Source organism: Ceratotherium simum, chromosome 13 (assembly GCF_057802395.1).
Source record: "Ceratotherium simum simum isolate JZ-2026a chromosome 13, ASM5780239v1, whole genome shotgun sequence".
NCBI lineage: Eukaryota > Metazoa > Chordata > Mammalia > Perissodactyla > Rhinocerotidae > Ceratotherium > Ceratotherium simum.
Window position 1 is genome coordinate 31,782,130 of NC_141912.1, and position 25,109 is coordinate 31,807,238.

Below are 25,109 nucleotides of genomic sequence, written 5' to 3' on the forward strand. Positions count from 1 at the left end.
CCTGAGTCTAGGCTGACCTGGCCACATGAAGCCCTCAGTGCCCATGGTCCTGGAGACATGACAAGGCCTAGGTGATGTCTTAGTGCCAGTGATCACAAGTCCTAGTGGGAAAAGGTTCTGCTGAAGGGACAAGGACAAAGGAGCAGAGAGATGACCCAGCCTAGAACTGACCATGTCAAAGCCCAGGATGCACTGAGCACTGACTGAACACAGGATCCATCCATGCTTGGCTCTTCATAGCTTTCTCCTGTCCCCACCTGCAACAGACTCAACAGAACAAACACAAGGATTCTGGAAGGTTTTCAATGCTTCCATTTATTTCATCTCCCAAACTTTAGGAATCTTCTTCTTTAATTAACCCATCAATGCCTCATGGCAAGAATTTGAAAAAGCAAATTCATATCCAGATTTTTATTCTCAACAAGGAAGTAAGAAGTTGCAGGTCAGTGTAACACAAAGTAAAGACAGGGATGGAGATGGCCCAGCTCCACCTCTGCTGGAACAGGAAAGTCCATCAGGGAAGAGAACACAGGTCAGCGGAGGGAGGGGTGTGTGGGGGAGACCAGTCTCCCCATTTCCTCTCATCATGCTAATAGGATTGCAGACACATTCAGATGCCCTTTGCAGAAAGAGAAGTCAGAGGTTCCTGAAGTCACATTGGAGGTGGGATGAACAAATCTTGCATCACTCAGTTTCCCACAAGGTAGCTGTCTCACACCATAGAAGAAAATAATCATGAACAAATTTCAGTCAGTGGTTGTAATTGGTGACATTCTAAACAGCCCACCACATGCTCAAAATGTCCCAGCCAAAGAATCCTCATAACCTAGTCCCGTCCCCTCTGCCCCCACACTTCCCCACTTCAGGTGCCCTCCAAGGTCTCACCTGCCGTGAGAGACACATCAGAGCCCTGGGAACTGTCACTTCCTGGGAAAGAACAAAAACAGGATGTGGTCAGAGCCCACAGGAGATGAGACTAAAGGAGAACTATGGGGTGGGTGAGCTCCACCCATGGGCTTCCGTCTACACTATCACAAGGGTCTCAGAGGTCACTCCACACTCAAACCTACTTGCAGCCTGAGCATAGCTCCCTCATTTTCCACCTGTGGGAAGAAACCATCCTGTGAGAAGCCAGGGAGGGGGCAGGGCCATGAGTTCCTAAAGGAACCCCCTACTCCTAGACCCCAGAGAAGTTTCCAGAACTGTGACTACAGATCCAGGATAGCATCATGAAACACGAGGATAGTACATATTGGGGAATGGATCAACCACCCACTGGAAGTCTGTCCTCATAGCAACCTTCCTCTCTGTCCTGTGACTTCTGGGAATCAGGTCCCCATCATCAGACTCATCAATGTGATAAGTTTGTCCATCATTTTTATGTGTGCATTAATAAAGAGGAAGTGTTAGCAAATAGGGCCCCAGACTGAGCAAGCACATGTATGTGGATGGTAGTTCCCATTAAGGAGGCAGGGCAAACTTCTACCTGGGCTTGAAAAGAAAACTTCAGATCCCCCCTCCCTTACCTAGCTCAGGGCTTCTTTCTCCACATCACAGCTCCAGTGGTAACAATGACCACAAAGAGAACCAAGCCAGCATGACGCTCGTGATTGGGATGTTGTGCTGAGGAGGTGGCTCTGGGAAGGTGAGGGTCCTGATCCCAAGGCCTCAACCTCGACCCTGCAGAAGTTTTCCAGAGGGGTTGCTGCTTTGCCTGAGAAGAGGCTACCCCCTCATCTTCCTCCTTACCCCATCTCAGGGTGATGGCCTCAGGAAGCCCCTCATGCTGCACATGCCATGTGAATCTCTGCTCCTCTCTAGAAGGCATCACAACAGTTGCCCACTTCTGGCAGGTCCCGTCCCCCACAGGCCTGGTTTCCACAAGCTCCATGTCCTGGGTCAGGTCCGTCCTATCATGCTGCCAGGTGAGGGTGATCTCTGTAGGGTAGAAGCTCAGGGCCCAGCACCTCAGGGTGACCTCATGGTCAGAGATGGGGTGGTGGGTCATATGTATTTTTGGGGGGGTCTGAGAAGAAAGGTAAGAAAATTCAGGAACTTTGCATCTATCTTGGGCCACTGAAACAGCATTTATGTGGCCATCTTGAGAATAGACAGGACAATGGAGTGGGGGAAGGGAGCACAAAACCCAGACACCAGCCTGGACACAGGCATCTGGGATAATCTATTGTTTGGAAAGTTCTGGAATCAGGGTGAGACAGCCCAAAGTATGAGGCAGATCTCTTAGGGGGATAAAAAGGATTTGTGAGTGGAGGCTGAGTGACTCAGAAAAGGTGGAGTCAGACCTCAAACACATAGGGTGTGAGGCAGAGAACAAGGCCTGAGGGAGAGAGTCCCAGAGCCTCTGCCAGAGTCAAAGGGAACCAACTATCAGTTATTTTAGGGATGGCTTCCCCCTCCATCCCTGAAGAGACTGGACCCATTAATAGTCCTTGAGAGAAAGGCAGTTCCTCTGGGGGAGTCACTCTCTTGTACCAGATCTGAAAACCTAGATGGACTTATTCTCTCAACTAAGTTCTGGTGTCACCCCATTTTCTTCCTCTCCTTGTAAGAGGCACCCAGCCTGAGGAGAGATTGGGAAGGCCCCGCAGCCCCTTGTACCTATGCGCTGCAGCATCTCCTTCCCCTTCTCCAGGCGTCTGAGGAGCCACTTCATGCACGTGTCCTCCAGGTAGTTTCTGCAGTGCTCCACACCTGCCACCTCCCACTTGTGCCTGGAGATCAGAGCCCACTTGGCCGCTGCAGTTCAGGAGTGCAGGTCCATGTTCAGGGCAAGGTAATCAGCACCCTTGTAGATGAACTGAAGGCCCTTCAGTTCAGGAGGCACCAGTGTGGCCCCAGGTTGCATCCACAAAGCCACTGGAGTGTATGGGACCCTGGCTCCACCCCCACAGCCAGCCACGCCCATGTAGCCCCACCCTGTGGTTCTTTCAAGATTTCAAGGGGACATTTTATTACAGATTAGCACACACATAGCAGGTCAACATGACGCTGGCATCTAGGAAGGGAAACTTATCTTCAAAGGAGTACAGGTATTGGTGTCATAGTGAGGGAGGCATGCATCTCTATCTTCACAGAGTACATTCTTCACTTTAGGGTAATGTTGAAAGCAGATGTACAATGTATGTTTGACATACAATGTAAGTCAGCACAACATAACTCAGGCTCCTCCCACCCACCCCCACAAAAGTTCAGACTGAGTCAAGTATAAAACAGAATGGCTTCCCCACATACCTCAATAAGTGAAAATTTCTTATGTCGTTTCCCCCCGATCAATAATCTTTCAATAGAAAGCATTAGTGATCAAGATATTTGTCCCTCAAAGCCAGGGTGGTTCCTTCCTGCCCTGGGTCTGTCATGTCCCTCAGAGCTGGGCTTTTATTTTTATTGACTTGTCTGGTTATCCAGGTTGGGGGAAATAGTCAAATATAATGAACAAGCATAGAGGTATACGCTGATAGCGGAAGTATTTTCAAAGGTTATACATATTGTCAATTAAGTCAAATTGTCGCACAAGCATTGTACATGTGCTTTTATGTGACTTTTTGCAATTGCATTGTTTATAACATTTATATAACAGATATAATAACAATAATAAGAAACCAATCAATAACATTTGAGGTAACCAATGTGAAGCGGGCATGGGTTTAAAGAGACAAGAGAAGTACCCAAAGAATCTGCTACAAGTATTTTGGGAATTTTGTACTAATTTGTTTGCCTCGTTTAGCTACTGTTATGTGCACTTTATGATAAATTTGGGCAGACTGACTTAATATAGTAATAAGATGTTCAGTTGCTACCTATAATGATTTTTCAGGCCAATTAGATTCCATTGAAATTACATCTTGTGGTGGATGTAGTCCTATTTCTCAAAACATTTGATCATCAATATCAATGTTAATATAAGTCTTATTAAAACTAGGCAGTTCTGTTTGATTAGCAAAGCTGGTATTACACCATATGACAGTAAATGATTATAACAAAAAGTACTTTGATGACAATACAGGTCAAAAAGAATGACAGAGATGTTTTTTAAAGCTTTGCAACAAAATTTTCTTTTACCCATATACCATATATCTTTCTATATGGGTGTGGTTGTTATAGGCCAAGCAGTAGTAAATTTGGGGTTCCACTGTTGTTCAGGGCATAGCCACACATACCTTGTTGGAGTTCACAAATCTGAGTGGATATAGGGGTCCAGTAGGAATTATTTGATAGTAAGGCCCATCTTCCCCCAATAGGGAGAATCCTGGTGGAACTTAAAGTGATCCCTATTCCTACCAATTGAACAACTTCATAGGTGTGGCTTGTTTTAAGTTTAGGAACTAAAGCTGTGATAGAACATTTACATGAATTGTAGGATCCTTTGACAAGTTTCCATAAGTTAGGTGGGCTATATAACTTCAATAGATGTACATTTTGGGTTTCTGCCATGAACAAAGAAGGCCATTGACCCATTGCTACTTCAGACCTCATTTGAATTAACATGTCTAAAAAGCCCTTGTTGAGTTAAAGGACATGTTCTTTCCCATTGTTGGGTATGGGCATTTTCTGCCATGATAGTTTTCAGTCCATTTAACCATTTTATTAGTGCTAAATTATCACCCCAAGCAGATTTCCAACCTTTACTTTCTGCTTGAAATAATACCCCCTCTAATTTATCTTTTTGTGTTAGAATATTTTCGTCTTCTGAAATGTCTTTCTTAAGTAAAAGTAAATTCAGCCTGTCCAAGAATACCTAACCCTGATCCTGTAGCTCCTAAAGCTTGCTTTGTCCTTTGGGGCCAGTGCTGATTAATCAACCAAATGTGATGTTGCCACTGCAGGTTAACATCATTGGTGCAATTAGGATAAAGGTTTTGGACCCCAAAATGTCAAATCCCCCAGACTAATGTTAAATGGGTAGTAGTAATACCTGAATATAACTTTGTTTGGGAATGCCATGGGGCTTCCTGTAATCTTCCTGGTCTTACAGTGAAGTTAAACTTAGGAGGGGGTTGAACCCAGCAGGTTACCCCTAAAATGATGTTTAATTTTATGTATCCACTTGATTGAGGCACACGGTGCCCAGATATTTGGCTAAACATTATTTCTGGGTGTGTCTGTGAGGAAGTTTCCAGATGAGATTAGCATTTGAATCAGTGGACTCAGTAAAGCAGATTGCCCTCCCCAATGTGTATGGGCATCATCCAAACCTTTGAGGGCCTGAATAGGACAAAAGGTGGGGGAAGAGCGAATTTATCTTTTCTCTCCCAAACTGTGTGAGCTAGAACATCAGTCTTCTCTTGTCCTTGGACTGGGCTTTACACCATCAATTCTTGTGGTTCTCAGGCCTTCAGACTCAGACTGAATTACACCAGTGGCTTTCTTAGTCTCCAGCTTGTAGATCATGGGACTGCTCAGCCTCCATAATCATGTGAACCAATTCCTCATAATAAATAAATGGGATATATATGTATAGGGTATCTCCTACATATATATCCTGTATATATGTCCTATCTATATATATATCCTATTGGTTCTGTTTCTCTGGAGAATCCTAACAGATGGTCATTAATAAATGGGCCCCAACAACAAAAGTCCAGAACCAGATGGCTTCACTGGTGAATTCTACCAAATAATTAAAGAAGAATCAATACCAATCTTTCTCAAACTCTTCCAAAAAACAGAAGAGGTGGGAATACTTGCAAACTCATTTTATGAGGCTAGTATTACCCTGATACCAAAACCTGATAAGAACTACAAGAAAAAAAAAAATTACAGACCAAAATCCCTGATGAGTATAGGTGCAAAAATCCTCAACAAAATATTAGAAAACAGAATTCAACAATAAATTAGAAAGATCATACACCATTATCATGTGAGATTTATTCCAGGAATACAAGAATGATTCAGCGTCTGCAAGTCAATCAATGTGCTACCCCAAATTAACTAACATCATAGTGAACAGTGAAAAGCTAAAATCTTTTCCTCTAAGATCAGGAACAAGACAAGGATTCTCACTATCACCACTTTTATTCAACATAGTCCTAGCAGTCCTAGCTAGAGCAATGAGGCAAGAATAAGTAATAAAACACATCCAAATTGCAAAGGAAGAAGTTAAACTGTCATTATTTGCAGATGACATGATATTATATATAGAAAACCCTAAAGACTCCACCAAAAGCTGTTAAAACGAATAAACAAATTTAGTAAAGTTGCAGGATACAAAATCAATATACAAAAATCTGTTGCATTTGTATATATTAATAACAAGCTATCAGAAAGAGAAATAGAGAAACCAATCCCATTTACAATGCATCAAAAAGAATAAAATACCTAGGAATAAATTTAACCAAGAAGGTGAAAGATCTGTACGCTGGAAACTAAAAGACATTGATGAAAGAAATTGAAGAAGACACAATAAATGGAAAGAGATTATATCTTCATGGATTGAAAGAACTAATATTGTTAAAATGTCCATACCACCCAAATAAATCTACAGATTTAATGCGACCACTATCAAAATTCCAATGGCACTTTTTTTTTTCACAGAAAGAACACAAACAATCTTAAAATGTGTATGGAACTACAAAAGACTCCAAATAGCTAGAGCAATTTTGAGGAAGAAGAACAAAACTAGAGGCATCACTCTCCCAGATTTCAAACTGTATTCACAAAGCTGTAGTAATCAAATCAGTTTGGTATTGGCATAAAAACAGACACATAGATCAACGGAACAGAATAGAGAGCCCGGAAATAAACTCACACATATATGGTCAATTAACTTACAACAAAGGAGCCAAGAATATACAATAGGGAAAGGAAGTCTCTTCAGTAAATGGTGTTGGAGAAGCTGGATAGCTGCCTGCAAAAGAATGAGACTAGACTACTATGTTACACCATACACAAAAATCAACTAAAATGGTTTAAAGACTTGACCTAAGACTTGAAACGATAAAAATCCTAAAAGAAAACGTAGGGGATAAGCTTCTTGACATTGATCTTGGTGATTGTTTTGATTTGACACCAAATGCAAAGCCAACAAAAGCGAAAAAAAAAAAAAAAGAGACTATATCAAACTAAAAAGCTGCTGTACAGCAAAGAGAACCACCAACAAAATGAAAAGGCAAACTACAAAATGGGAGAAAATATTTGCAAATCATATTTCTGATAATGAATTAATATCTAAAATATATAAAGAACTCATACAACTCAATAGAAAAAAAATCAATTAAAAAATGGACAGAAGATCTAAATACACTTTTTTCCAAAGAAGACCTACAAATGGGCAACAGGTTCATGAAAAGGTGCTCAACATCACTAATCATCAGGCACATGCAAATCAAAACTACATGAAGATATCACCTCACACCTGTTAGTATGACTATTATCAAGAAGACAAGAAATAGCAAGTGTCGGCAAGGGTGTGCAGCAAAGGAAACCCTTCGTACACTGTTTGTGGAAATGTAAATTGGTGCAGCCACTACAGAAAACAGTATGGAAGTTCCTCCAAAAATTAAAAGTAAAACTACCATATGAACCAGCAATTCCGCTACTCTATATTTATCTGAAGGAAAAGAAATCCCTACCTCAAAAAGATATATGTATCCCCATGTTCGTTGCAGCATTATCTACAATAGCCAAGACGTGGAAACAACCTAAGTGTCTATCAATGGATGAATGAATAAGGAAAATATGGTGTTATATATACACAATGGAGTATTGTTCTGCCATAAAAATATGGAATCCCTTTGATTTGCAAAAACATGGATAGATCTTGAGGCCATTATGCTAAGAAAAATAAGTCAGACAGAGAAAGACAAATATTGTATGATCTCACATATTTTGAATCTAAGAAAAACCCAAACTCATATATACAGAGAACAGATTGGTGGTTGCCAGATGTGGGGTGTGGCGGGTGGGGGAATTGAATGAAGGTGGTCAAAAGATACAAACATCTAGTCATAAGATAAATATTTCCTGGGGATATAATGTACAGCATGGTGACCATAGTTAACAATACTGTATTATATATTTGAAATTGCTAAGAGAGTAAATCTTAAAAGTTCTCATCACTTTTTAGTAAAATATTTGTAGCTATGGGTGGTTATGGATGCTAACTAAACTTATTCTGGTAATCATTTCACAATATACATATATCAAATCATTACACTGTACACCTCAAACTACTACAATGTTATATGTCAATTATATCTAAATAAATAAATAGTCAAATAAAAAAAAAAGTAAAAGTCCATGTATTCCACAACCAACCACTCCTAGAAGGATCAGAGGTAGGGTTTAGAGCAGGTGAGAAGCTTTTAAAACTAGCAATTTCTGATCCCCATCCACAATTGAAATAAATGAGAATCTCTGGGGTGGGTGCTGAGATGTTATTCTCTTTAAAAAGCCTTTCAGATTATTCTAATGTGTAGGAGAGTTGAAACCACTCATTCAGAGCATCAAGTCTTGCTTTGCTGTGTCTGTTTCCTTTATGGGCCCACGTTGCTCTCTCTGATGACAGAAAACAAAGCGCAGCAGAGAAAGTTGTTTTTGTTGTTTCCTTTGAAGAAAAGGTATGATTGGATTTTTTATCTGCCCTGTTTTCACTGTTGTGGAGGATTTAACATGCCTGAACACAGTCATACTATGCCATGCTCATAACTTGCCCACTCTTTTGTCTAAATGTCTTAAAACCTTTTATTTTTTTAATTTTGAAGTTCTTTTTAAAAGGTATTCTTACTTTTAGGTGCATGACAAACCAGAGAATCTCCTTGGAATTCCTGGCAAGACAGATTGTTGAATCAGCCACTGCCCACAACTCCTACCTCCAAAGTTGATGGATCCTGGGGGTAACCAATGGCTGGCTCCACAGTTGTCAGCCTAGTTCAGCCCGGCCCCAGAGTAGTCTACACCTCCTAGAAGGTGCTTCAAGGAAAATCTAGAACTACCCAGGGGCTATTACTCTTACAGTGACAATGTGAGCATGTACAGCTCATAGAAAACCAGGCATGTTGGTTACTACTTAGTACAACAAAGAATTAGCTTAGGGGCCAGCCCAGTGGCATAGTGGTTAAGTTCACGAGCACCACTTTAGCGGCCTGGGTTCGTGGGTTCAGATCCCGGGCACAGACCTATGTACCACTTATCAAGCCATGCTGTGGCAGGTGTCCCACATATAAATAAAGTAGAGGAAAGATGGGCATGAATGTTATCCCAAGGCCAATCTTTCTCAGCAAAAAAGAGCTGGATTGGCAAGAGATGTTAGCTCAGGGCTAATCTTCCTCACCAAAAGAAAACAAAAGAATTAGCTTAATACAAAACACTATAGCACTCCCGAAGATTCAACATGGGGACATTCTCAATGTCCTAATGTATTCCCAAGGGCACATTAGTGTTAAAAAGGAGACAACAGGCCCCAAAGGGAGTCACTTGTGCTAAGCCCCACATTAGCAAACCAAGACTTAACCTAAGTGCAGTTTCAGCCTCTCCCAGGAATGTAAACTTTAACCAGTCAACCTGGAGTTACTTGGTCAGCACAAGTAAGGAAATCTGGCCAATAGACCCCTTCTGATCGCCTTAGGAGGGTGACCTTGCCTGAAACAGTACATACTCTGCTAATAATTTCCTTTTTCTGTCCCCTTTCTACCATTATAAACCCTTCTTTTTCTACAGCTTAGCGGAGCTCCTTTCCATTTGCTAGATGGGATGCTGCCCAAATTATGAATTGCTGAATGAAGGCAGTTTGATCTTTAAATTTACTGAAATTTTTTGTTATTTAACACTAGCCTAGAGAGATAATGATAAAACATCAAATAATTCCTGATTTGCTTTGGGTATCTAGGTCAGTCAGTCTTAATTGTCTTTAAAACTCTCTATGCATTTCTGCAGCAAGAAAGACTGAGGCACCACTATTCCTTTCCTGAAAGGTAATATTTTTTTTCCTAACTCAGGAGCTTTTTGTCTGTTTGCAAAAATAGAAGAAGAAAAAGAAATGGAATGAAGTTAAAACAAAGATCTTAATACTAACACTACTGAAGATTGAGTAGACCACTTGTTGGTCCCCCCAAATTAAAGTGCTTCAAAGGAGATGGCTCTATTTACCCCAGCATGGAGGAATTTGAAAAGCAACAAGGGAAAGATTACAATGAGAAACCTCACCTGCAATCTCTTGGGGCACTTGTCAAGCAGATTAATCAGACAAAGATGACTAAACAGCCAGGGGAGTTTGGCTCAACTCCTCACAGGGGACCCAAGACCTATACACAAGAATTGGTAAAATGGTCTAGATTGGCTCCTTTACACAGGAGCCCCATGCACTGTGGCACCAAAATCTCTTGGTGAAGCCCTAACGTGAGATACAATTTGATTGAGAGGATATAGAAATGTAAGAGTTGATAGGATTAAGGTGAAAATTTGGATGAAAATGGAATGTTTAAATAGGCTTTAAGTGAAGAGGTTATGTCTCCTTTACCTGAATGTTTTACAGGAATGGCTATTATGTCTGACATGGGAACACTTTCCCTACCTAGTATTGTGTAGGGGAGGAAGAACCATTCCTCTTCCCTCTAGGTTCTTCTGGATGGTCTAAGAATTAAATTGACATTAGACATAATAACAGGAAAAAAAATCAAACAAATTTAATAACATGTATACATGGGAGAAACCCAGGAAAACTTAGTAACTGGCTAAAATGGCAGAGGCCATTACCTTAAATACCATCTTCGGCTAAGGACAAAGAAGGATATTGGGAGTAGTGGTATGGGACTTCCAAGAGGAAGATGGCCATTTACACGGAGCTGGAAAAGCAAATGTTTGATAAACAAATGTTGACTATGCCTTGTAAAGATAATGAGAGATGGAGAGGACTCTGATTAAAAGGCCCTTGTTAGGTTCCTCCTTGTGTATCACACCTAGTTTATATTATACGATACTTATATTCTGGTAGTAACTCCTTCCTGGAACAGCGTTTCTACCTTAAATTCTTTTAAGCAGTTAGGGGGAAGGTCAAAGATTCTTTCAGAGTCTTTTGTTATTAAAAATAATCAAGCCAAAGAGAAACATTTTGGGGTGGAAAATTCTGATCCTCCACAATTGTAAAACAGAAGGCATGTGTCCACCCTTCAAGCAACAAGCAACATGAATTGGATATGCTCAGTGGAAACCAAATAGTGTAGAATAGAAGCTGGAATGCAGTGCAGACACATTCTCAGCACAGTAGCCCTGTGTGGAGCGGGCACTGGAGCTTATGGCAAAAGCCGCTGAGTTCTTCCCAGTGTTGACATATGGGATTTTGAACTAGAGAATTTCCATTCAAGAGTCAGTTACAGGCTTTCTATTCTTGACATTAATTGAAACTACCCCTATGACTGAAGGACATAAAATAATCTTGAAACCTGAAATACACATGAGGTCTTAGATAATGTAGCAGAAACACTCTAATGTTGAAGGCAGTGCCCAGAAGAGTTCTATAAAAAAATGGAAATGGTTTATACAGGATTGTGCTACAAGGGAAATCCAGGGAGAAGATACTCATGAGCAGGATGCCTCCTTTCCCCTAGGATTGACTTTGGAACTGCATGAGGAGCTGCTGGATTCTATTGTTACTTTGACAGTGTCTTATAAACAGCTCTCAACTGATATACAAAGAGCTTCTTGGTTTATGGATGGCAGTTCCAAGGTGAAAAGACAATGTCCTGTTTGGAAGGTCACTCCTCTGATCAAGGAAGGTAAAAACAGATCAGCTTGATGAGCTGAATTGTGTGATGTTTTCCTAGCTTGATGGAATAATTGAACAATGATAAAAGCCCCTATGTTTTGTTTTTTACCACTCATGGGCAGTGGGCAATAGCCTAGCCATATGGTCAGGCAGAGGGCAATGGAAACCTCGTTTATTAAAGGAATGGAGCATATGGAGTACAGTCCTATGGAAATCACTATGGGAATTTGAGGGGTGTGTATAGTAGGACATTCTGATGCCCATCACAAGAACTTCCTTCTGGGTTTTGAAAGTGATTGTAATTGATAAGTTGATATCCTGGTGTCCTCACTTAAGGTAGCCACCTGGGTCCATGAAATAAGTGGACATTGGGGGGCTGCAGCAATGCAGAGATGGGCTGAGTCTAAACATATTCCTTTTGCATCCTCTGAGGCACAAAATACCAAAAAGAACTGCTCTGTCTACCAACAAAAAAGACAAAAACTGCAGAGGGCTTTGTGGCAGATTCCCTAGTGGGACAATCTTGAACAGAGCTGGGAAATCAGACTGATGCTGGTGGCCCAAGGGGGCTACAAATGGGTCTTGACAGGAGTAGATATTGACTCTGGACTGGGCTTTGCTTACCCAGTGATAGATGTAAATGCTTAGAGTGTTACAAAGAGCCAGAACAGAAGATATTGCACAAATTTTGACTGCTGAGTCACATTTCCTCAGACCAAAGAACATACTTTACAGCCCATAATGTCCAACAATGGGCAGAGAGACATCCTCCTCAGAGTAATAGTTTGATAGGGAATTGGAATGGACAATTCAAACATTGGTTATCTAAAATGGGGTGGGGTATAGAGACGCATGAAGGGCTGGTTAATACACCTTCATGAGTGTGTGCTCACACTCAACATGAGTGGGGCTACAGGAATGTCTCCACTAAAGCATTTCCTCTCTTTCTCCTCAGGATCTGTGGAGGAGGGGTGGGGAAGGATGCTCATATGACTATAAAATTCTTCCCAAGTTTGGAGGTCACCGATAAGACTATATTTCACCTCAACTTTCTTTTATTACCTGATGCAGTGGTCTCAGGATGGGGATGCAACTACAAGTGCTAGAAACAGGAATGATTCCTAAGCAAGAAACTGTAACTATATTTTTAAACCTTTATGTTAGAATTCCTAAGGGTCTGAAGGGGCAGGTTGTGCCTTCACTCCATCTTGCAAAATTGGGGGTGACAGTGAATGCAGCTACATTTCTCAGTGGTCACTTAGCCCAATAGTTCTATGATCCTCCCCTATGGGACCCTCCCCTCTATGAATGGGAGTGGACTGAGGGGGAGGGACTGCTAGACTAGTATTGCTGCCTGCAGTCTAGACCAGCACAACGGCCAAACCTAATGTCCCTTTCAAAGATGTAAAAGTTTAGTATAAATGGAGAGAACAAGGAATAAGAGCTGAGATTAAAAGAATGAATAAATGGGTTACGTAATGAAGGAAATTCAATATTACATTTGATACCAGCTCAACACAAGGTTGACATAAGGGAAGCCACATTGTAGAAAAGAAACCATATTGTAACTTTGAATGACCTGATTAACTAACCCAGCTGGATATGCACCCTCCAGGAGATATACATGCTTTGTAGATTTTATGGCCCCTCCCAGCTGCGATAAGTTGATAATTTTGCTCTTTTATGTTCCTTAGGAATGTGAAGGCCCCCCGGGCAGACAGTCTATGCTGATAGCCATCGTCAATGACAACTGAAAGATCTGGGTACAGGGCCTTGCTCTGGTCTCAAATACATATCCAGTAAAACAAAAGACTATCAGGAACTAAGACCAGATAGATGCCCCCACTTGGAGACCAGATGCCTCCCCCACCCGGAGACCAGCCCCCTATATAACTGGCCTGTAGACTTTGTTCTGTAAGATGGGTCTTTCAGACATTAGTCAGCCATCTTTCCCCCTTGTTAGCAAGCTGTAATAAAGTCCTTTCTCTCCTACTACCTTGCCTCTTGAATATTGGCATGTTTTGTGGTGGGCAGACGACCACCTCACCCCCGACGGTAACATTCTGGGACTGAGTCCTTAGACTTGTGGGGTCTGATGCTAACTCCAGGTAGCTACTGTCGGAATTCTCTGATTGTAGGACACTCTGTTGGTGTCTGAGAATAAGAGAATTGGTTGGGTGGAGGAAAAAAACCCTCACCATCCCATAAAAAGAAATTCATAGAGTAAGCAAGTAAAGCTCTACCTTATCTCATCCCAGAGCAAAAAATAAGCAAAATGAAGCATTTACATCTTGTCCTTGGGTCTGCTACCAGCTGTTCAGGGGCCAGACTTTGAGTGGCACTACATCTAAACTAGAAAAGTAGGATGGCATTTTGGTTTTTTCTTTGTTTTTTAGTCCTTTCTGGGGGTCCAATAAAAACATAAATGTTAGAAATTCTCTCCAAAGAAATATTTCTCTCTCTCTATATATATGGAAATATAAATATAAATATAAAACATCAGTGCACATACAGACCAGACCCTCTGAAGTCTTACAGACGTGGGTGTTCTAATCCTAGTAAGAGACAAAGGCAGGGTGAAGGTGTTTTGAGTAATCATTTCTCCATCCCACAATGCCACTCCACTCATTTCAGAGTATAAGCTGGAGTAGACAAAGGCTGGATCTAATAACATAGTATCAAGGGAATGAGTGATGTCATTTATTAGTCACTTGTTCTTCTAGCCAAACTTGAGTGCCTACAAAGCATCAGGTAAAGTTTCATATAGATCTTTGCTCCAAGAATTAAAATTGGTCATTCTTTTTCCATCCCTTACCCCCCAGCACCTACACTAGGAGAATTCCACACTTAAAGAGTCTTGGTAGGAGGCAGAGACCACCTCCCTCCATAAAAGAGGAAAACCCACTTACCCAAACATTCTTGCAGATGGACACAGGATGAGGCTTAGGCTCCACCAGTCAGGTGATCACGTCAGACTCTGACTCAGGACGTGGTGACACAGAGAGGCTGGCACTGTGCAGAATGCATTTGGCAAGGGTGGCGTGAGTGGAAGCAACAACATCCAGTTGCCAGGAGCAATAGTGACAGCAGTCCCAGCTGCAGGGTCCAGTGTCCATCATGAAGGGTGTCAGTGGTGTGACCAGTGACATCTGTGCCCTCTGCTGGGGCAGTGGTTCCCATGTGGGACCTGACCTAGGGTGGGATTGTAGATTCTGTTCCTGGCTGTGTAGCCTTAAGCCTGTGCTGCGGTCTTCCCCAAAATAATATTAGACCTCAGGATTTTATATATACATATATACATATACACATACACACACTACTTTATGTCTAAATTAGAAAAAATTTGGATTCCATTGTTTGCTCCAAGAAATCAACCTGTGGAATAGTTTCAGAGAGCAAGCATTCAGAGATTTTCATTATGCTGAACTGTGAACCACTTCCTAAATCTTCCACCTGACTAAACCCTATGGTAAAGAGAACAATATTTATCTCCCATCGTGTCTCATAACTGATGACATATGTCCTCCCTTTTCTTTCTGAAGAAAAAAACCACTTTTAAATGTGATTTTAGGGCCAGCCCCATGGCTTAGCGGTTAAGTGCACGTGCTCTGCTACTGGCAGCCCGGGTTCGGATCCCGGGCACACACCGACGCACCACTTCTCCGGCCATGCTGAGGCCGCGTCCCACATACAGCAACTAGAACTATGTGCAACTATGACATACAGCTATTTTTTAAAAATTTTTTGTTTATTGCAGTAACATTTGTTTATAACATTGTAAAAATTTCAGGTGTACATCATTGTACTTCTATTTCTGCATGGACTACATCATGTTCACCACCAAAATACTAATTACAACCCATCACCACACACATGTACCGAATTATCCCTTTCACCCTCCTCCCTCCCCCCTTCCCCTCTGGTAACCACCAATCCAATCTCTGTCCCTATGTGTTTGTTTATTGTTGTTATTATCTACTACTTAATGAAGGAAATCATATGGTATTTGACCTTCTCCCTCTGACTTATTTCACTTTGCATTATACCCTCAATGTCCATCCATGTTGTCACAAATGGCTGGATTTCATCATTTCTTATGGCTGAGTGGTATTCCATTGTGTATATATACCACATCTTCTTTATCCATTCGTCCCTTGATGGGCACTTAGGTTGCTTCCAAGTCTTGGCTATTGTGAATAACGCTGCAATGAACACAGGGGTGCATGTACCTTTACAAATTGGTGTTTTCAAGTTCTTTGGATAAATACCCAGCAGTGGAATAGCTGGATCATATGGTAGTTCTATGCTTGATTTTTTGAGGAATCTCCATACTGTTTTCCATAGTGGCTGCACCAGTTTGCACTCCCACCAGCAGTGTATGAGAGTTCCCTTCTCTCCACATCCTCTCCAACACATGTTGTTTCCTGTCTTGTTAATTATAGCCATTCTGATGGGCGTGAGGTGATATCTCATTGTAGTTTTGATTTGCATTTCCCTGATAGTTAGTGATTTTGAACATCTTTTCATGTGTCTGTTGGCCATCTGTATATCTTCTTCAGAGAAATGTCTACTCAGGTCTTTTTCCCATTTTTTAATTGGGTTGGTAGTTTTTTTGTTGGTGAGATGCATGAGTTCTTTATATATTTTGGAGATTAAGCCCTTATCAGATGTATGGTTTGCAAATATCTTCTCCCAATTGTTAGGTTGTCTTTTCGTTTTGTTGATGGTTTCCTTTGCTGTGCAGAAGATTTTTAGTTTGATGTAGTCCCATTTGTTTATTTTTTCTATTGTTTCTCTTGCCCAGTCAGACGTGGTGTTTGAAAAGATGTTGCTAAGACCGATGTGGAAGAGCGTACTGCCTATGTTTTCTTCTAGAAGTTTCATAGTTTCAGGTCTTACATTCAAGTCTTTAATCCATTTGGAGTTAATTTTTGTGTATGGTGTAAGGTAAGGGTCTACTTTCATTTTTTTGCATATGGCTATCCAGTTTTCCCAACACCATTTGTTGAAGAGACTTTCTTTTCCCCATTGTATGTTCTTGGCTCCTTTGTCAAAGATTAGCTGTCCATAGATGTGTGGGTTTATTTCTGGGCTTTCGATTCTATTCCATTGATCTGTGTGTCTGTTTTTGTGCCAGTACCATGCTGTTTTGGTTCCTACAGCTTTGTAGTATATTTTGAAATCAGGGAGTGTGATACCTCCAGCTTTGTTCTTTTTTCTCAGGATTCCTTTAGCTATTCGGGGTCTTTTGTTGTTCCATATAAATTTTAGGATTCTTTGTTCTATTTCTGTGAAAAATGTTGTTGGAACTTTGATAGGGATTGCATTGAATCTATAGATGGCTTTAGGAAGTATGGACATCTTAACTATGTTAATTCTTCCAATCCAAGAGCACGGAATATCTTTCCATTTCTTTGTGTCTTCTTCAATTTCTTTCAGCAATGTTTTATAGTTTTCGGTGTACAGATCTTTCACCTCTTTGGTTAAGTTTATTCCTAGGTATTTTATTCTTTTTGTTGCAATTGTAAATGGGATGGTATTCTTAATTTCTCTTTCTGCTACTTCATTGTTAGTGCACAGAAATGCAACTGATTTTTGTATGTTGATTTGTATCCTGCAACTTTACCATATTCGTTTATTACTTCTAAAAGTTTTCTGGTGGATTCTTTAGGGTTTTCTATATATAAAATCATGTCATCTGCAAATAGTGACAGTTTCACTTCTTCTTTTCCAATTTGGATCCCTTTTATTTCTTTCTCTTGCCTGATTGCTCTGGCTAGGACTTCCAGTACTATGTTAAATAGGAGTGGTGACAGTGGGCATCCTTGTCTGGTTCCTGTTCTTAGAGGGATAGCTTTCAGTTTTTCACCATTGAGGATGATATTAGCTGTGGGTTTCTCATATATGGTCTTTATTATGTTGAGGTACTTTCCTTCTATACCCATTTTATTCAGAGTTTTTATCATAAATGGATGCTGGATCTTGTCAAATTCTTTCTCTGCATCTATTGAGATGATCATGTGATTTTTATTCTTCATTTTATTAATGTGGTGTATTACGTTGATTGATTTGCGAATGTTAAACCATCCCTGCATCCCTGGAATAAATCCCACTTGATCATGGTGTATAATCTTTTTAACGTATTGTTGTATTTGATTTGCTAGTATTTTGTTGAGGATTTTTGCATCAATGTTCATCAGTGATATTGGCCTGTAATTTTCTTTTTTTGTGTTGTCCTTGTCTGGTTTTGGTATCAGGGCAATGTCAGCTTCGTAGAATGAGTTAGGGAGCTTCCCCCCCTCCTCAATTTTTTGGAAGAGTTTGAGAAGGATAGGTATTAAGTCTTCTTTGAATGTTTGGTAGAATTCACCAGGGAAGCCATCTGGTCCTGGACTTTTATTTTTGGGGAGGTTTGTGATTACTGTTTCGATCTCCTTACTGGTGATTGGTCTATTCAAATTCTCTACTACTTCTTGATCCAGTTTTGGAAGGTTGTATGATTCTAAGAAGACATATAACTATCTACTGGGGCTTTGGGGGGAAAAAAAAAGGAGGAGGATTGGCAATAGATGTTAGCTCAGAGCCCGTCTTCCTCAGCAAAAAGAGGAGGATTAGCATGGATGTTAGCTTGGGGCTGATCTTCCTCACAAAAAATAAATAAATAAATAAAACTGTTTAAAAAAATAAATAAATGCGATTTTAAGAGACCATCCCCACCCTGGGCACTCTCTGATCACTGACCTCAGTAGTTCCCAGTCTAGCCGAGCACCAGGACTGCTTGTGTGGCTTCTTACAAAATACTCAGGCCTCTTCCCAGACCCACCATCTCAGAGTATTAGGTACAAGACCAAAGAATCTCTTATTTAACAAGCGCTACAGGTGAGGCTGATGCACAGCCATGTGGGAATCCTGGTCTACGTTCTTGCTACTAAAACTGTGATCTGAAGACCAGCAGCATCAGCAGCATAAGTACCTTGTTATAAATACAGACTTGCAGACTGTACTCCAGACTCCGAATCTTAACAAGATGTACAGGGGATTGCTGTGCACAGGAAAGTTTCGGATTCCCTGGTCTCCAAGCCTTCTAGATAGACGTGGAGCCAGAACTGTGTAGTCTGCCCTGGGTGTGTGGTCTGATCAGATCCTTTAGTACTGAGGGATCCAAGGTTCAGTCCTTGTTCCTTTCTCTTCTGTAGCCATCAATCCCTTGGTGACCTCATCCATTCTTAAGGCTTTAAATATCATTTATATGGTGTGACCTCTCAAATCTATTTCTCCAGCTCAGACATTTCTCCTAATTTCCAGACTCATCTGTCCAACTGTCAATCTAACAACCTCACTTTTATTTCTAATAGGTATCTCAGCTCCATCTCTTAAACTGAACGCCTGTACATATGCTCCTTTCAGAGTCTTCCCCATCTCCGCTGACAGCAACTCCATCTTTCTACTTGCATAGTCCAAAATTCTGGATGTCCTCCTTGACTCCTCCTTCTCATTCCCAGACTTAATTCATTAGGAAATGCTGCAAAGTCCATCTTCAGAATGTTTATCCAGAATCAAATCATTTCCCACTATTACACCATTCACACCAGTGGAAGCCATGGACATCTCCATCCTGGAACACTGCACTACTTTCCTGCTGCTTCCCTAGTGCCTCCCAGTTCTGCTCTTAGCACAGCATCCACTGTAGTCCTTTTAAAGGAGAAGTCATACCGTGTCCCTCTCCCGCTCTAAACTGTCTTGTAACTCCCCATCTTACTCAGAGCAAAGGCCAAAACACTTTTAACATCTTCCAGGCCTACGTGGTTCTAGCTGCACCTCTATATCATCTCGATTGCTCTCTGCTCCAGCCATACTGGCCCCCTTGCTCTTCCCAGAATACACAGACACACTCCTGCCCTAGCGCATTTACACTGGTGGTTCCCTTGCCTGGAAAGAACTTCCCCCAGACATCCTCGTGGATAATTCCTCATGCCCTTCACATCTTTCCTCAAAGGTCGCCGTCCCAGTGAGGCCCACACTAACCGCTCAAATTAAAACAGCCATCTTCCCTGTCCCCACCTCCAGCCTTTGGATCGCCTTCCCGCCTGCATTCTTTCCATAGCACTTACCACCTTTTAACGTAAACACTTTCCTTATTTACTACTCTTATAGCATGTAGTCTGTCTCTTCCCACTACAACATATGCTCCACAAGGCCAGCAATTTTTCTGTTTTTACTTCATTGATGTTTCCCTCATGCAAAAATAGTGTCACACATTGGCACACAACCCATATTAGGTGAATGAATGATCAGTGTAGAGCACCTCCCTATTCTACAGACAGTATCTTTAATAATGTAACCTCAGGCCACGTGCTATTTTGTGGCAGCTACAGCACAACCTGCACTCACACTATCATCAATACTACCTGCACTTTTCTCACAAGTGCTGCTCTCCCCTCCCCCTCCCTCCATCTCTCCCTCCCAGACAACTCTCCTGCACACCACAGCACACAATACATTTCTCTCTTCAGAAAACAATGATCTCGACTTATGGGTCCTATTTGCCAAGCAAATATAAATCTAAAGTAGACTCTGCTTTAAATCATGAGTTTGGATTGGAGCCAGCACTAGGATAACTAGAGCTAAGGGCCAGGAGAGAGGGCAGGCTGCAGAGCAGAAGAATCCCAACAGGAACTTATCTAGCATAAGAAATTATGAGATCCCTCCTCTCTAATTCGAGAATCTGGCTCTGTTGAGAAGGTTGGGAAAAGGTGGAAATGACAATTAAGCCCTAGATGGAGAGTAGAGCTGGATGAGCCTGAAAATTCATCTCTGGACACCACGGATGCCAGTGTGCAGGGCTGCCTTGCCTTGTGGGGACAATGACAGGCCAAACGACTCCTGCTGCTATCAGAGACAGGGGTCCCACAGAGCAGAATACGACCAGAAATTGTACACAAGAATAAGAACAGGCCTAATCCTCTACATAAACAAACACCCAAAAGGGGGCTGAGGCCAACACCCAGGCCTGAGTCTAGGCTGAGCCAGTCACACGAAGCCCTTGCAGCCACGGTCCTGGAGACACAAGGCCCAAATGATGTCTAAGTCCCTGCAATTACAGGTCCTGATGGGACAAGGTTTACTGACGGGCCAAGGACAAAGGAGCAGAGAGATAACCCAGCCCAGGAGTGGCCGTGTCAAAGCCCACGATGCACTGAGCACTGACTGGACACAGGCCTGATCCATGCTCAACTCCTCACAGCCTTCTCCTGTCCCCACCTGCAACAGACTCAGCACAGCAAACACATGGATTCTGGAATGTTCTGAACGCTTCCATTTATTTCCTCTCCTAAATTTTAGGAATATTCTTTTTCAATTAACCCATTAATCTTTCATGGCAAGAATTTGAAAAAGCAGATTCATATCCAGATTCTTATTTTCAGTTAGGAAGTAAGAAGTTGCAGCTTAGTGCACATGAAGTTAAGACAGGGATAGAGATGGCCCAGCCCCATCTCTGCTGGAACGGAAGTTGATCAGGGAAGAGAATACAGGTCAGTGTGGGGAGGAGTTTGTAGTAGGTACAGGGTGGGCCAGTCTCCCCACCTCCTCACGTTATGGTTATAGGAACATTCAGATGCCCTTTGCAGAAAGACAAGTCAGAGATTCCTGAAGTCACAGTGGGAGGGGCCATAAACAAATCTTGCATCACTCAGTCCCCCACAAGGCAGCTGTCTCACACTACAGAAGAAAATAATCATGAACAAATTCAAATCAGTGACTGTAATTGGTAACATTCTGAACAGCCCACCGCATGTTCAAAATGTCCCAACCAAAGAATCCCCATAACCCAGTCCTGCCCCTCTGCCTCAACCTCTCCCCACTTCAGGCCCTCCAGAATCTCACTTCTTGGGAGAGACACTTCAGAGCCCTGGGCACTGTTGCTGCCTGGGGTAGAACACAACAGGATGTGGTCAGAGCCTACAGGAGACGAGACTAAAGGGGGAATTATGGGATGGGTGAGCTCCCCCCAGGGGATCCCGTCTATACTATCCTAAAGGTCTCAGGTTCCTCCCCACTCCATATTTACCTGCAGCCTGGGTGTAGCTCCCTCCTTTTCCACCTGTGGGAAGAAAACATCCTGTGAGAAACCAAAGAGGAGACCGGGCCATGAGGTCCTAAAGGAACCCCCTAGTCTTAGACCCCAGTGAAGTTTCCAGACCCTGTAGTCTGTGACTACAGACCCAAGGCAGAATCAGGAAACATGAGGACAGTACATGTGTGGGGACTGGACCAACTACCCTCTCGGAGGTCTGTCCTCAGCAGTGACCTTCCCCTCTGTCCTGTGACTGCTGGGAATCAGGTCCCCACCACCAGACTCATCAACGTGATAAATTTGTCCTTCATTATTACATGTGCATTAATAAGGAGCAAGTGTTAGCCAATAGGGCCCCACACCAGGAAAGAACAGGTGGGTATGGACAGTACTTCCCATTAAGGAGGCAGGACAAACTTCTATCTGGGCTTGAAACCCCACAGTGGAACAAGAAAACTCAGGCCCTACCCCTTCCTTACCTGAGTGCTTCTTCCTCCCGATCACATCTCCAGCCACCACAGCTCCAGTGACCACAACTGCAAGGAGAACCAGGCCAGCAATGATGCCCACAATGGGGATGATGGACTCAGGAGGCAGCTCTGGGAAGGGAAGGGAAGGGAAGGGAAGGTGAGGGCCGTGACCCCCAGGCCTCAACCCCATCCCTGCTGAAAGTCTCCAGAAGGGCTCCTGATTTCCCTGAGGAGAGGCTCTGAGCCCACGTCTCCCTTCTTACTCCACCTCAGGGTGAGGGGCTCAGGCAGCCCCTCATGCTGCACATGGCACGTGTATCTCTGCTCCTCTCCAGAAGGCACCACCACAGCCGCCCACTTCTGGAAGGTCCCGTCCCCTGCAGGCCTGGTCTCCACAAACTCGGTGTCCTGGGTCAGGTCCTCCCCATCCCGCTGCCAAGTCAGGGTGATCTCCGCAGGATAGAAGCCCAGGGCCCAGCACCTCAGGGTGACCTCGTGGTCAGAGATGGCGTGGTGGGTCACATATGTCTTTGGTGGGTCTGAGGGGAAGGGTCAGAAAATTCAAGAACTTTGTATCTGTCTTGGGCCACTGAAGCAGCGCTCATGTGACCATCCTGAGAATGGACAGGACAACTGGACTGGGGGAATGGAAGCACAAAATCCAGTCACCAGCCTGGATACAGGCTTCAAGGATGATCTCTTTTTCTTTGGAAATTTCTAGAATCAGGGTGAGACAGCCCAGGGTATGAGGCAGGTTTTTGATGGGAAGAAAAGGGATTTCTGGTCCTGACCTGGGTGGAGGCCGAGTGACTCAGAAAAGCTGGAGTCAGACCTCAGACACACAGAGTGCGGGGCAGAGAACAAGAACTGAGAGATAAAGTCCCAGAGCTGCTTCCAGAGACAAAGGGAACCAATTGTCAGTTATTTCAGGTTAGGTTCCCCTTCCATCCCTGAGAGAGTGGACCCCTTAATGTCCCTGAGAGGAAGGCGCGCCCTCTGGGGGAGTCACTCTCTGGTACCGGATCTGAAAACCCAAACGGACTTAGTCTTCTGACCCACAGGACGGGAGTGTTCTGGTGTCATCCCATTTTCCTCCTCTCCTCGTAAGAAGCCCTCAGCCTGAGGGGAGATCGGGGAGGCTCCGCGGCCCCTAGTACCTACGCGCTGCAGCGTCTCATTCCCGTTCTCCAGGAATCTGCGGAGCCACTTCACGCACGTGTCCTCCAGGTAGTTTTTGTGCTGTTCAGATGCACCTGCCGCCTCCAACTTACGCAGGGTGATCTGAGCCGCCGCGTTTACCGTGGTCCAGGAGCGCAGGTCCTCGTTCAGGTAGAGGTGATCCACGCCGTCGTAGGCGTACTGACTGTACCCGCTGAGGAGGCTCCCATTTGGCCCCACGTAGCAACCGTGCGTCCACTGGAAGGTGTGAGACACTAACCCCGCCCCCTGGGTCAGCCCCGCGACTGTGGTCAATCCCGCCCCCGACCCGACCACCAGGCAGCCTTTAAGCCTAAACTGAAAAGGATACCAGGCAAAAGTTCCCGCCGGCTCTTCCTGGGTGGAGGGGCCGGGCGGGTCCCGCAGCCCTGGGGTGAATCTCGGACCTGGAGACTCACGGAGACCCCGGCCCGTCCGTGGGGGTGGGGGTCGTGACCTGGACCCGGGCAGCGTCGCTCACCGGCCTCGCTCTGGTTGTAGTAGCCGCGCAGGGTGTTAAGTTCCACTCGTAAATTCTGTGCGGTGTCCTTGACGTTCCGCGTCTGCTCTTCCCAATACTCCGGCCCCTCCTGCTCCACCCACGGCGCCCGCGGCTCCATCCTCGGACTCGCGGCGTCGCTGTCGAACCGCACGAACTGCGTGTCGTCCACGTAGCCGACGGCGATGAAGCGGGGCTCCCCGCGGCCGGGCCGGGACACGGCGGTGCCGAAATACCTCAGGGAGTGGGAGCCTGGGGGCGGGGAGGGGCTGAGACCGGGTCCGACCCTCCTCCCGGCGCGGGTCCCGGGTCCGAGGGTGATGGGGACGGGAGGTGGCGGGGCGGTGGCGAAGGGATCGTGAGACGGAAAAGGAGTGGCGAACCGAGAAGGGGAAGGACTTACCTTACGGTAGAAAGAGGAGGGAGGGGGAGGAGGAAAGGGTCAGGACGGAAAGGGGTCGTGTTGGGGGTGGTCTGGGCCTGAGTCCGCGGAGACGCACCTTCCCCGGGGGTCCTGCGTCCCCGCCGCGCGGTCCCCTCGCTCCGCCCCCCGCAGAGGCCGTTTCCTCCGACCCGGCACTGACTCGCCCAGGTCTCAGTCAGGGTCAGGGCCCCCGAGAGCAGCAGGAGGAGGGTTCGGGGTGCCTTGACTCGCATCCTCTGGGTCTGGGGAGAGTCTGAGAACTGGCGGGTCCATGGAGACTGTGTAACCGGGAACGGCGGAGACGCTGATTGGCGTCTCTAGAAACCGGACACGCAATGAGAGTGACAACTGGGGCCGCGTCATGAGTCTCCAGGTGGGAGGACCTGACACAGGTTGTGAGAGGGAGAAGTGAAAGTCAGGGAGACGGACTCCCCAACACTGAGCTTTCCCGCCCCAGACACCGCCCTCGGGCCTGAGACCCTGAGAGCCACGTCCGGGGACCTGGGACTTTGCCCTGACCCCTCTCCTCCTGCACCAAGAGCTCTTTGTCACACTGTCTCCCTGAGTCCTGGCCCCGGGGCTGTCTGAGGAAACCACAGAGAGACCCCCCCAGGCTGGGATCAGCCCCTTTCCCTCCTCTTACTGGAATCACTTTCCCTGAAATGGACTCCCTGCCTCCCACCCCTTACCTCTGCCCCTGGACTCTTCTAGAAGAAAGCTCACCC

The 25,109-nt window shown here is 44.2% G+C and overlaps 1 protein-coding gene across 15 annotated transcripts; it reads right to left on the reverse strand.

The window, feature by feature from the left end:
• Nucleotides 1–331: 331 nt before the first annotated feature.
• On the reverse strand, nucleotides 332–24,667 carry LOC101402588 (class I histocompatibility antigen, Gogo-B*0103 alpha chain-like). 15 transcript variants are annotated; one of them, XR_015554078.1, is made up of 9 exons: nucleotides 24,461–24,667; nucleotides 23,793–24,212; nucleotides 23,422–23,697; nucleotides 22,528–22,803; nucleotides 22,274–22,393; nucleotides 21,789–21,821; nucleotides 1,750–2,732; nucleotides 886–1,680; nucleotides 332–707 (listed from the first exon to the last, which is right to left on the reverse strand). XR_015554078.1 is itself a non-coding variant. In XM_087438301.1 (8 exons), exons 1-8 carry the CDS (start codon nucleotides 24,615–24,617, stop codon nucleotides 21,435–21,437), a joined length of 1,227 nt encoding a protein of 408 aa, XP_087294427.1. In that variant the 5' UTR covers nucleotides 24,618–24,667; the 3' UTR covers nucleotides 21,021–21,434. The 15 variants fall into 15 exon arrangements, 8 of the variants coding, with proteins under 8 accessions (XP_087294425.1, XP_087294423.1, XP_087294427.1 ...); XR_015554076.1 differs by having other exon boundaries at nucleotides 333–707; nucleotides 886–927; nucleotides 1,071–2,732; XR_015554075.1 differs by having other exon boundaries at nucleotides 337–707; nucleotides 886–927; nucleotides 1,527–2,732.
• Nucleotides 24,668–25,109: the final 442 nt, after the last annotated feature.